The sequence below is a fragment of the Solenopsis invicta genome, chromosome 16 (genome assembly GCF_016802725.1).
Source record: "Solenopsis invicta isolate M01_SB chromosome 16, UNIL_Sinv_3.0, whole genome shotgun sequence".
NCBI classification, from domain to species: domain Eukaryota; kingdom Metazoa; phylum Arthropoda; class Insecta; order Hymenoptera; family Formicidae; genus Solenopsis; species Solenopsis invicta.
Window position 1 is genome coordinate 11,935,017 of NC_052679.1, and position 14,131 is coordinate 11,949,147.

At 37.5% G+C, this 14,131-nt stretch overlaps 1 protein-coding gene across 1 annotated transcript; it reads left to right on the plus strand.

The window, feature by feature from the left end:
- Nucleotides 1–642: 642 nt before the first annotated feature.
- On the plus strand, nt 643–3,610 carry LOC105193361 (acyl-CoA Delta(11) desaturase). The gene is given in 5 exon segments (XM_026141555.2): nt 643–969; nt 1,458–1,631; nt 1,747–1,877; nt 2,026–2,231; nt 2,553–3,610. Coding segments are annotated over 4 exon segments (690 nt in total). The 5' UTR covers nt 643–969; nt 1,458–1,468; the 3' UTR covers nt 2,743–3,610.
- The last annotated feature ends 10,521 nt before the right edge of the window (nt 3,611–14,131 follow it).

Consider the following 14,131-nt stretch of genomic DNA (forward strand, 5'->3'; position numbering starts at 1 on the left):
GGCTATGCTTGCATTAACTTTCGGGGCGTATAATATCTTAAAGCAAGCCAACGACTGAACCACGGTACAATCAGAAAGGGCACATTTCGAAACAGAGAACACTATACTAATACATTCCAATATCTTTACTATATTGGAATGTATTAGTATAGTGTTCTCTGTTTCGAAATGTGCCCTTTCTGATTGTACCGTGGTTCAGTCGTTGGCTTGCTTTAAGATATTATACGCCCCGAAAGTTAATGCAAGCATAGCCACAGCCGAGACAAATACGTAGTAAGAATAAAGCCATAGTAATTCGAATAGATAAAAAATATTTCTTTCCTTCACCTTTTATCAGAGCTTCGCTCAAGGCCTTTCTAACAGAAATATTTATGCTGTTAAAATATGTATAATATATTTTATATATATATATATATATATATGTATGTATATATATATATATATATATATATATATCTGTGTGCGTGCGTGCGTGCGTGCGTGCGTGCGTGCGTGCGTGCGTGCGTGCGTGCGTGCGTGCGTGCGTGCGTGCGTGCGTGCGTGCGTGCGTGCGTGCGTGCGTGCGTGCGTGCGTATGTGTGCGTGCGTGCGTGCGTGCGCGTGCGCGTGCGCGTGCGCGTGCGCGTGTGCGTGTGCGTGTGCGTGTGCGTGTGCGTGTGCGTGGCGCGTGTGCGTGGCGCGTGCGCGTGCGTGTGTGTGTGTGTGGGGGGGATGTAGGTGTGTGTGTGTGTTAGCAGGGTATTGGAAGCAATATGTTGAGAAAAATTTATTATTCTAGTATTTCATTGATAATAGCGGAGCTTGGTATTTCTATACTGGGGGGGGGGGGGAGGAGAGCAGAGATAAATAACTTTATTTAGGAATTCCACGCTAGCAGTGGAACTCGCTGGAGAAGCGGGACTACTCGAGATTAGGGAATATAAAGGACTGGGAAACGAGGAAAGAGGGGAATCAGGGGGAATTTCCTATGTGAGTACTGAGGATATTGAGAGAGTGGGTGAAGGGGTTGGAAATATTGCGGAGCTTGTTCGTGTTCTTGAGGGTTTTAATTTGTAGTTCGAAAGAAGTCCCCGCAAGTGGCATCAAGGAAGTATCGGGCCCCGGCAAGTGGCTCTGGAACGCTTCGTGGACCGTTCGATCGAATTACGACGCGAGTTTCTCACTTGAGAATAATTAAAATTAAAAAAAAAAGAAAATAAAAAACTAAAACTTTGATTTTGATTGCGTTTTAATTTTAAAATTAAAATTAGAATTTATGTAACATATACACTACTAAAAAAAAAAAAAAATAGAGAACACTTTATTCCAGAAGCCAAAAATTAGACTATTTTCAAACAGCTGTAGGTCAATGAAAAATTATTGTATAGACAAACAAGTGCCACAAAAAAAGATTTTACGAACATTTCATAAAATATATTTTATTGAATAAACTTTGTTTAAATAATTTTTGTCAATAGACTGTGTAATAATGGCATTAAAACCACAAGTAAATAATGAATTTGAAGAAAAACCAAAATTCAATAGACCAATAGTATGGCGTAATGTAATTATTTTATTGTTGCTACATCTTGGTGCCCTGGGTGGACTTTACCTCTCATTTACATCGGCCAAACATATGACTACTTTTTTCGGTGAGTATAATTTAATTTTATTGCGTAGTACTTTTAATTACTTGGTTGCAAAATAATTATACAACAAAAATAATAAAACGCTTGTGTGTAACGTCACAATTTTTTTCGATTGCAGCAATTTTTCTATATGAATTTAGCCTTTTGGGAATCTCAGCTGGGGCTCATCGACTTTAGTCCCATCGATCCTACAAAGCCAAGTGGCCTCTCCAATTGCTGCTGGCATTCATGAACACTGTAGCTTTTCAGGTAGGTGTGTTTAACGAGTTACATTTCGTCAATAATGGCAACGATTTAAAAAGTTACTTTTATCGTTACTTTATTGAGGTACTATATTAACGCAGTACTATATTAACAATCATATTTACTGATCAACTCATAACTTTGTTCAATCTAGAATTCCGTGATTGTATGGGCCAGGGACCACAGGGTACGCCATAAATTTAGTGATACTGACGCCGACCCACATAACCCCAACGTCGGATTTTTTTTTTCCCATATAGGCTGGCTGCTTTGCAAAAAACATCCCGACGTCACGAAAAAAGGCAAAACCATTGATATTTCTGATCTAGAGAGCAATGCAATACTAGCTTTTCAAAAGAAGTAAGTGTATCAAAAAATATTTATTTTAATTTCTTTTAAAAAAGATTTTTGTTAGATAAAATACTTTTATGTTCTATATATAATAAAATACTTGGCTAACTCTGTGATCTAATCTTTGTTTTGGGACAGTTTAATTTGAAAGCATGTTTTTGTTTAGAGATTACTTTTATTTAATTCTTTATTTTAAATAAGATTTTTGTTAGGAATTTTAGAAAATTAATATACGATACTTGTTTTAAAACAAGATTTTTGTTAGGTCGATGTAAGTTAAAATAATATCTTATTATCGAACAAGTACTTACAATAAATTTATCATTTCAGATATTATACGATATTGATGATATTGCTCTGCTTCGTTTTGCCAACCGTTATCCCGGTCGTATTTTGGGAAGAAAAATGGCTAAACGCCTTCTTAATCCCCGGCGTTCTTCGTCATATTTTGCAACTAAATGTAGCTTTAATGATTAACTCAATAGGCCACAGATATGGTTATAAAACATATGACAAATAAGTATCAATCAATTAATAGTCTTATATAGTCGAATATACTTTTAAATCAAATTTTGTACGTAATCAGCATTTAATTACAGCTGCTTTCTTGATTGTTACAGATACATAAACCCAGCAGATAATATAATTTTTTCTATATTTTCCTCGGGAGAAGGATGGCACAATTATCATCATGTCTTCCCTTACGACTACAGATCAATTGAATTGAAAAGTACAATTAATTTAACAAAAACGTTTATCGAATTTTTCGAAAAAATCGGTTGGGCCTACGATTTGAAATATGCATCGGATAAAACGATAAGAAACCGTATGAAGAGAACGGGCGACGGATAATGGGTCAAACAGTATAATTATAATTAAATCAATAAAATAATTTTTGGTTTACAGTTTTTCTTAGTTCTTTTTTCATATGCAATTTTAAGATATTATAAGATTTTTTGTAAAAGTTAATTTATAATTTAATAATTCAAATTTTCTTTGAGATATTATAAAATTAATTGGCAAATTGTAAATTATTTTTTTATTCAAATATGAATTAATTTTAAGTCAGAGAATGGTATTGTACATTTACTGTAAAAAAGTTGATATAATAATATACGAAGGGAAAAGAAATATTTTACCTTGAAAATAAACAATTAAATGGATGGAAATACAGAATTGTTTAATTTATAAGAGTTATGGTTATTTTATGCACAAGTTATAACAATATTTTTGAAAATAAAGGTTACATATTTCTATGACATTTCAAGTAACCAAATATAAAATTACAAACTTGACAAAAAAAGTTTTTTTAAGCTTATGTGAACGTTTTCAATTTCGGTTCATGTAAAAAGGGAGTTATGGAAATAAATATTATTTTTGTATTGAAATTTGCACATTTACAATCGTATATTTATTCTCATTGACCTTCTTTATTTCATATTATTTTTATTTTGTAACAGTTTGTGATGTAATACCGTATAGCGATGATCCAGGCTGAAAAAATTTTATACAAATTTAAAAATTGCTACAAAAATCTACATAAAAGCTAGAATTGAAACACTTTTATAAATTTTTGTAAATTTTTGTATTTTTGTAGTGCGTTGTTTCTGCGATAAATTTCTCAATGAAACTTTGATGAACTACAACATTTTACAAATTTCTTTTACTATAAAGTAATTCATCCTGAAACAATTTCTATGAGCCAGTACAAAGTTCTACTAAAAATACAAATTTGTAGAAATTATTAATTTGTAGAAATGTGTATTTAATTATTAAAATTAGTAAAAGCATTCTAATTTTAGCATTCTTGTTGACTTTTGTAAAATTTCTTAAATTTACATTGTAGTATATTGTTGTAAATTTTTTTCACCAGCAGAAAGACAAAAAAAATTATTTCTGACGGAACTCGTTACTTTTTGCTGTAAACTTTATACTCTGCACGTTTTGTTACGCATATTTTGCATCTTTTCTGTAGATAAAGAATAATTCTTGATGTAAAATACATTTATTTTCTTTATTTTACGAAATTACTCATAAGGGAAATGAAAAATGTTACGACTTTATAAACAAAATTAGTCAGATATCATTAATATACGTTCTCAAAATTTAAATTTAAATATTGTTGAGCAACAATGCAACAATCATTTTGATATATACCCTTCATAATCTTAAGAAAATGCTTAACTGAATTGTTATTATTAACTTACCTGCTGAAATTGTTAAATTGATAAATATGAAACCAAAATAAAATGTGATAAAATGTTTAAAAATTTAGTAAAAAGACAATTCGTATGTGTGAGTACGTGTACCACTACGTCGTATTTTATTTTCTAAAATTTATACAACTGATATAACTGTCTTTGTCAAACGTTTTCCAATTTCACTTTATCTCTTTTCTTATAGATAGTTACGCTGTAAATAAATATTATTAAATACAATGCGACGAGGGACTAATTGCAATTATTGTAAAAAATTATTAAAAGATAAATAGTTTATGTAAAATATAAAGATTGTTTAAATTAGAGAAAAGTGAGCTCAAGAGCCACGCAGGATGTCAGGTGCAAATAAATAACAAAAATCTCCAATGTCAGGCAAATTTATAAGAGCCTTAACTTTTATTTTGTATTGTTTGTTAATTAACGCAAGCGTTATCATGGGTTCTCAAGTTTTTATATCTTCGCCAATATTTTTTACTTTTATCAGAAATTGTTTTGGAAACGGCACATGTTTTCTCTTAAATCAGTTTATTAAACTCAGCTGATTTTTGACACTGTTACACATGCAAATTCGTTTTGACAAAGCGTGTATAAAATATAATCTCACTCCAACACATTTGAATACTTATAGAAGACACACAAATATTGTATTGTTCCAAAAGATCTCGTCAAATAGTCTGGACAGAATTAGTAATAACTTTATTAATATTGTACTAAAGTTAGAACTTAAAGATGCGTACAAACATTTTCTAAGGGACCGATTTTATAGGACCTCCAGAAGCGTGTCGAATGTCCTCCCCCCATTGATCAAAAGTGATTTTTTTACATTTCAAGAAAAAAGGAACGGTTGGTTGTGGCGTAGGGAGATCTCCAGGATCGATAAAAAGATAGATTGGTTTAAACAAAAAAAAAACATCAGTTTTGGATTAACAAGATAAGACACATCACATATGTCGCCAAGACTTCTGACGTGTCTAACGAAAAAACAACTTTTTCTTTCCAACGGCTTACGCCTAGTGTAAATGAGACAATACACCAAATCCATGTGTCTCCCTCCGAATTTAATTTTGAGATTCCTCTAAACACTTTGCATAGCGATTGGTTTACTAATCTGAGCAATACTAATATCCCGAAGGACGTCCGATATCTTTTACAACTGGGGGACCGCTTTGGTTTACCGTTGTTAGATAGTGACAGAGGAAGAACATTATTAGAATTTATCAAACACATAGAACATAACGTCTCAAAACACTAAAAAAACATACATGCGGCAATTAGGAATTGTTCTGTGTTGATCTTGGAGAGCTTGTTCCATAGCGACCGTCCGTTAGATATCAATGACCAGCTAATTAAAGACTGGTTACGAACCACGGGTAGATTCGTTAGAGAGCATCCCAATATTTTGTTTACTAGAGCGGATAAGGGTAATATAACAATTGCCCTTGACAAGAATGATTATATCTTGAAAATGGAAAGCATGCTCTCTGACGAGTCTACTTACGTCAAATTATCAAAAGATCCGATACGAAAATTAACTAAAGAGGCTCGCTTTCTTCTCTCTTGGTGGAAAGAAACAGGTTTCATTGAACAACATACATATAGAAGTATATTAATAACGGACGGTGTTTTGCCGAGAACCTACGGTTTGCCTAAGATCCATAAACCTAACAATCCCTTAAGAATTATAATTTCTACCATAAATAGCCCTGTACACTCTCTAGCTTATTTTTTACATAACATAATTTATAACAGTATACCACAGGCAGATAGTTTCGTTAAAAATAGTTTCCATCTCGTTAATAAACTCAATGGTTTTCACATAGAATCGGATCACGTCTTAGTGTCATTGGACGTCGTGTCTCTTTTCACCAATGTCCTAAAAAACTTAGCGGTGGAAAGCGTCACGACCAGATGGGATCTGATTTCAAAAAACACTACTATTCCGGTCAACGAATTTCTCAAAACTTTAAATTTAATAATAAATTCCACGTATTTTAAATTTAATAATACTTGTTATAAACAGATCTTCGGTCTGCCGATGGGATCACCGTTGTCTCCTATCTTGGCGGATTTGATCATGCAGGATTTGGAGTGCAAGGCGTTAAAACTTCTTTCTTTTCATCTACCTTTTTACTGTAGATATGTAGATGACATTATATTAGCAGCCCCGGCTAACTCGCTATCGGGCATTCTTGACACGTTTAATTCCATGCATGACCGTTTACAATTCACCATGGAGAGAGAGATCGAGGGGAAAATCAGTTTTCTTGATGTTATGCTTATAAATGTGAATAATAAAATTATTTTCGATCAATATCGCAAACCAACTTTCTCAAGAAGATACTTAAATTTTTTCTCACACCATCCCCTGTAGCATAAAAAGGGTGTTATTTTTGGTACAAATTACTGTTATTATCACATCCTCAATTCCACCGTAAAAACTTCATAATTTTAGTTAACATTTTATTCGAAAATAACTATCCTTTAAATTTTATTTTCTTTATAGTAAATTTCAGACTCAAACACCTTTTTTATATAGATGACACTTGCGTGGATGATAAACGTGTGAGAAGATTTTTTACGATCCCTTACATTGAGTTCGTATCAGAAAAATTTTCGTCTTTCTCATGTAAGTTTGACAGCAGTGTTGCGTTCACAATCCCTTCCAAACTGAACAAATTTATAAGTACTGGCAAAGACCATACAGAGCGTCTTTCTTGTAATGATGTAGTTTATAAAATTAACTGTAAGGACTACGATTCTTCTTATGTGGGACAGACGAAATGTCAATTAAAAACAAGAGTTAGCGAACATAAAGCAAACATTAGAAAGGCCAGTTCTCCTTCAGTTATTTCCCTACACCGCATCGGAGAAAATCACGACTTCGATTGGGAGAAAACGGAAAGTTTAGACAAGGAACCATCTTATGTCAAAAGATCTATATCTGAGATGCTACACATCAAAAATTAAATGCACGGACTCAATAAACAAAGCGACACAGAACTTCTCTCGGATGCGTATTTTCCTATCCTCGAGCGTATTCCCCCTTCTTAGGTTCATCACCCCTCCTTCTATTCCTTTCATTCGGGCCACCGAGGCTATCTCGTTTCGGTCCTTATTATTCGTATTTTTTCTCACCGAGATGTAACATCCCAACTCAAGGCTGTGACACGAGTTTTGGTGCTTAGAGGCATTTTGTATACAAGGTGTAATCAAAAAGTAAGGTGACCTTTCATTTTTATAAAAAAATATTCATTTATTCATCCAAAATTATGTTATCCCCTTCAAAATAATCCCCCTCTGATACAATGCTTTTGTGCCAGCGCTTTTTCCAGTCGTCAAAACATTTCTGAAATGCACTTTTGGGTATTGCCTTGAGCTCCTCCAGCGATGCAGCCTTAATATCCTCAATCGTCACAAATCTTCGTCCTTTCATAGGCCTTTTCAATTTTGGGAAGAGGAAAAAGTCGCAGGGGGCCAAGTCTGGTGAATACGGTGGCTGAGGCATGATGATAGTATTGCTTTTGGCCAAAAAAGTACTCACTAGTAACGACGTGTGCGCAGGTGCATTATCATGGTGCAGAATCCATGAATTTTCTTTCCACACTTCCGGATGTTTTTTTCTTATTGATTTACGGAAACTGTATTATCACTGAGGAAGATTGTCATTAAAGGTCGAAACGTTTGCCTGATATTGGAGATTTTTGTTATTTATTTGCGTGGCTCTTGAGCTCACTTTTTTCTATTTTACTTTATTTATAAGAACCTTAACTTTTATTTTGTATTGTTTGATAAAGATTGATATTTCATAATATTAAATAATATTATAATATATGAAACAACACTACAAATTGTATAAATATCGTAATAAATTTTATTGTAATTTTAATAATTGAAAGTTACAAGATAAATATTTTAATTTTTTCCTTTTTTAAAATTTTTTACTCATCTAAAAAGAAAATGACATGTAATGTTTTAATGTTTTATTATATTTTAGTATTAAATTTTCATAAGTGATATAACAGAAATTATTAAAGATTTTCCTCTTTTTAATTTGCCAAAAAATAGTTTTTTCTCAATTTTTTTTATAAGTCTTCACATGAAATTAAAAGCCATATGAGAATTATTATTAGCAAAAAATTAATGTAGGAATATATGATTTTAAGAAGGATAAAATAGAAATAAATATAATGATTAAAGTAGTTGTTATTAATAATGTCGCAATTTAATCAAATACGCGATTTAAATAGTTACATATATAGAGCGAATTTTGTCGCTTCAGTTGAATTAATAATATCAATCGTTTCTTGCAAAAGTTCACGTAAAAGGAAAAAACGAACTCGTGGCTAACTCTGAATTTCCGCACTCTGTCTCTGTTTATCTCTTACTCTGTCCTTATACACTCTGTCTCTGACACGGAGCACTGTCTCGGCTCGCGACTCACAGCGGACTCTCGCTCGCTCGCGCTCTTCCAAATTCCGACAACATATAAGGTCATTACGATTGTCGACCGATAACAATCGATCTTCGATCCCTCGATCCTTGTCCGATATTTATTCTCCTACAGCTCGGCCATTCCTGCTGCTACATTCGCCCTCGAATGTACATCTTCGACCTGCGTCACTCGGAAACCTCGTCATCGTCTTCAGAATAATCATGATCGTCCTCGCTAACCCATGGCTTCATGTAGTCAGCCGACGTCGTGTCCGACTTGGACCCTCACTCTCACCAATTTTTTGCACCACATATCTATGGTTGCGTAGGACTCTGATAATGTCGTATGGTCCTAAGAACTTGCCAGAAAGCTTCATCCCTGGGCCTCGCTGAGTGCGCTTGATAGCGATCATCTCTCCTTCGCGATAATCTCTAGGCTTCTTTCTTCTCCTGTCGAAACTCCGCTTGTTCTCCTGCTGCATTTTGACGATGTTTTTCCTCGCCTCAGCTCGCAATTCCTCTCGGGCGTCTTGAAAAGACTCCAGTCGCTCCTTCTCCAATATCTCCTTAATTTCTGGACAATCCTTCAACCTCGGATGTGTCCCTAAAAGCACTTGGAACGGAGATAAACCTAAGCTTCGATGAGGTGCAGCATTCAGATACTGCTGTGCTGTATCAAGGTGCCGATACCATTCATGGGGTTTTGGAGCAGCCAACTTGGTCAGTAGCGGTATGAGCGTTCTGTTGACTCGCTCAACCTGTCCATTCGCTCTCGGTACACCTGTTGTTATTAAAATGTGCTCGATGTTTTGTACCTTACAGTACTCCTCAAACTCGCTCGATGTAAAAGCAGTTCCTCGGTCAGTGACAATCCGTCGTGGATTGCAAAAAACTGCCGCTTGTTTCCTTAGGCGCGTTAAAACCTCATGCGTACTCGTAGACTTTGTAGCGTAGAGCCACACAAACCTGGAGAAAGCGTCGATACGCGAACTACGAGAATGTGATGATAAGTCTTCTTCGTCGACGGCAACGGTCCCAGATGATCCACATGCAGAGTATCCAACGGAACCTTCCCCTTCTCAATGGGATGCAAAAAACACTCCTGCTTTCCTTGCTTTCTCTCGGCTAGAATGCACGCAACACAATTGCGCACAATTTCCTCGACTCTTCATCGTAAATTTGGAATCCAGTAGTCATTCTTTACTAAACTTTCAGTCTTGTTCACCGAAAAATGGCCCTGCTCATGTGCTCGACGAATAATCTGCGCCTGCATTCTTCTTGGTACCACAAGCTGTAGATCACCATCGGATTCTCTAAACAGTAGGTCACCTCGTAACGTGTACTCCTGTGCTTGTCCGCGAGAAACTAATTCGCGAAGCCTCTTCACACCATCGTCTTCCTCTTGAGCTCTCCTGAGCCTAGCTGTCAATCCAGCGTCTGTCTCGTCGATAACCAAACACGCCGGTAACGGATTACGACTGAGCGCATCAACATGCACCATGCTCTTTCCAGGACGTTGCTCTATGGTATAGTGAAACTCTTCCAGAAGCAACGCCCATCTGGCAACCCGTACGCACAGGTCCTTTTTATTCATTGTCAACGTGAAAGTACGACAGTCGGTCACGATTTTGAATGTGATGCCCAGCAAATAAACGCGAAATTTCTTCAACGCCTTTATTATAGCCAAGACCTCCAACTCGTAGCTCGGGTATTTAGCCTCAATCGATGTCGTTTTCCCGCTTGAATAATAAACAGGATGAAAAAGGTTGTCCTCGTTGCCTCTCTGAAGTAATATTGCACCATATCCAAGCGCCGAAGCGTCCGTATGCAACTCACTCTCTGCTCCCGCCCGGTACAGATTTAATACTGGTCCTTCGCTCAGCATCTTCTTCAACCTCTCGAAGGCATTCTTCTCTGCCGCGCCAAAATTGAATTTTACGCCTGTTTTCAGCAGACTCGACAATGGATGTGCTATTGCGGCATAACCTGGAATAAATTTTCTAAAGTAGCCGCTCAAGCCCAGAAAACTTTGTACCTGCTTAACATTAGTCGGCTCCGGAAAACGTCGAACTGCCTCAGTCTTTTTATTGGATGGGCGCACTTGTCCCGCCTCAATAACGTGCCCCAAAAACTCCACTCTCGTCTGTAGAAAGCATTTCTTCCAGTTGATGTCAAGACTAGCCTCACTGGCAACCTTGAGCACTCTCTCGAGCCTCTTCAGTCCGATATCAACATCATTTGAAGGAATGATCAAATCGTCCATGTACGCCATCACTATCCCTTCTCGTATCAGGTCTCTAAAAATTAAATTAACAAATCTTTAAAATACGGCCGGCGAATTACACAAGCCAAACGGAACTTTCAAGAATTCGTAGTGTCCATCAGGGACAACAAAAGCCGTATATTTTCGACTCGACTCCTCTACTGCTACGTGGAAGAAACCATTTCTCAGGTCAAGCGTGGTAAACAACAGAGCGCCTTGCAATAGGTCTATCTCGTCCTCTATTAACGGTAACGGATACCGATCCTTGAGAATCTTTTTATTTAGATGACGATAATCCACACACAACCTGGCCGCCCCGTCCTTCTTCCGGACCAATACCACAGGACTGGCATACTCCGATATCGATGGCTGAATAATTCCCTCCGCAAGCCATTCGTCGATTTGTGCGTTGACCTCCTCTCTTTCCGACGGAGATAATCGCCTGGCAGACTGATAGACTGGCTCTTCGTCCTTTAGTATAAGTTTCATTTTAATATTAGTTTCGCGCGCTTTATTCGGCTTATAATTTTCAATAAGGTTTTGTAACGATGCTCTTTGCTCCGCATTTCCCGCGCCGGTCACGTCCACGTAATTTATTTCAAAATCCGCGTGTGTCAAATTTATATTAAATATTTCCGGCATCGAATGCTTATTCTCACATGTTGACTCTTGTAACGGACTAATGGAAATTTTTCTTGCTTTGAAATTGACCTCGACGGCATCCAAGAAGTTGGTTCCCAATAACATTTGATGTCGCATTAACGTGTCCGAGACTACTTGTATACACACGGAATAGTTGTGTTCGTCAACACGAATTTCGGCCTCGAATTCTCCTAGGGTCGTGTTATTATCTGATCCCACTCCACGGAATCGCATTTCGCCCAATTTCAATCGCGGTGAGCCTAATTTTACATATTCATCCGCGCGCATCAGTGTAAGATCGCTTCCGGAATCTGTTAATGCCTTTATTTGATGACCTTGGATCGAAACGTCTTTAACATATTTTTGGTTCCTAGATCGCGTTGCGGTAAGACAGCTTTTCGAGGTTCCCGTTTTTTTCGGGCATTTAGAGGCAATGTGTCCGCGTTCGTTACATGCAAAGCATTTCGCGCCTTGATCTTTAGTCGGACAGTTTGCCCCCAGATGATCTCGCATACCACAATTATGGCAATGTCTAACTGTATCTGTCGGCCTTCTTTTCGCGTCACCCTTCTCAGTCTTCTCTTCTCTATTCGCGACACCGTTTCTTTTTTCAAATTTTGCCGAGTTAAACGCACCTCGCTCTCGCAGGGTTACCTTTTCAAATGCATTCAGAAGCGCCTCCACTGTGTCAAACCTTTGGATACGTGCCTGGTTTCGAAGCGCATCGTCTGGTATGCCCTCGACAATATTATATATGCCAGCATCTCGTCGTCGTTGATAGGAACACGGTTTCCGGTAATGATCTTCTCGTGGACATACTCATGGAACGTCTCTTCTTTTTCCCACATCCGGTCCTCGAATTTTTTCCTTAGTGCCACCTTGGACTGACGGTGCTGAAACATGCTCCGCAATTCACCGAGAAGAGCGTTGAACGACATCGCAACATATTCCGGTTTCGAATGTATCCATTCCAGCGCTTTGCCCTTCAGTCGCATACCGATTATTAGTCTAGCCGTATCATCTTCTAGTTTATACGTTGTCTTCAATAAACGGATCTGATTTTCCCATGTCTCGTAATGCACTGATTTACCATCAAAATAACCGAGTAAATCCGCGATAGCAGTTACATTTATTTTTGATTGTGCAGATTGAGTTCGTACGATATCATTGTTAGTGTTTTGATTTTCGTTAATTGCCACGCGTTCCATCCGTTGATTTTGTCGCAACATCTCTATTTCGCGCCGCGCTAATTCTAACTCGCGTCGCGCTATTTCTCTCTCTCTTTCGTAAAGCTCAATTTCCGATAGTCGTGCGCTTGTACCTTGCTGCGTCCTTGAAACACTAGCCTGTGAGACATCCCCCGCATCGCCACGCCGATCGCGAGACTCTTCGTTATCCTCGCGTAGCCACTCGCCATTCGGATCAGCCTCCATCAGACGACAGATCAATTCGTTCTTCGTTCCCGCCGTCGATAGATTATGTCTTTTTAGCATCTCCTTAAGTGCCTCTACTTTGTACTTAGTCGGATCCTTCATTATTGCCTGCTGAATATTGTCCATTGCGACTTGCACGCAACTCACTTATAAGTCTCACAATATATTACACAATAACAGGTGTCTTTGTCTCTCGCGAAATTTCCTTGTGAGTCACTTATGTACACAACACTCTGTTTCCGTGTTTGTCTCTTTGTCCGATATCACTGTGTAACGACGCGCGTTGAACTGTTCGCGCATTCCAACGGTTTTCGCATGTAATATGTAATATAATATAATATGCGTTACGGCACTTATCGCTGGACGATCCTTATCGCTGGACGAGCCTTATCGCTGGACGAGCCTTATCGCTGGACGAGCCTTATCGCTGGACGAGCCTTATCGCTGGACGAGCCTTATCGCTGGACGAGCTTTATCGCTGGACGAGCTTTATCGCTGGATGATCCTTATCGCTGGACGAGCCCCCAGATTGTAGGAATATATGATTTTAAGAAGGATAAAATAGAAATAAATATAATGATTAAAGGTAGGTGTTATTAATAATGTCGCAATTTAATCAAATACGCGATTTAAATAGTTACATATATAGAGCGAATTTTGTCGCTTCAGTCGAATTAATAATATCAATCGTTTCTTGCAAAAGTTCACGTAAAAGGAAAAAACGAACTCGTGGCTAACTCTGAATTTCCGCACTCTGTCTCTGTTTATCTCTTACTCTGTCCTTATACACTCTGTCTCTGACACGGAGCACTGTCTCGGCTCGCGACTCACAGTGGACTCTCGCTCGCTCGCGCTCTTCCAAATTCCGATAACATATAAGGTCATTACGATTGTCGACCGATAACAATCGATCTTCGATCC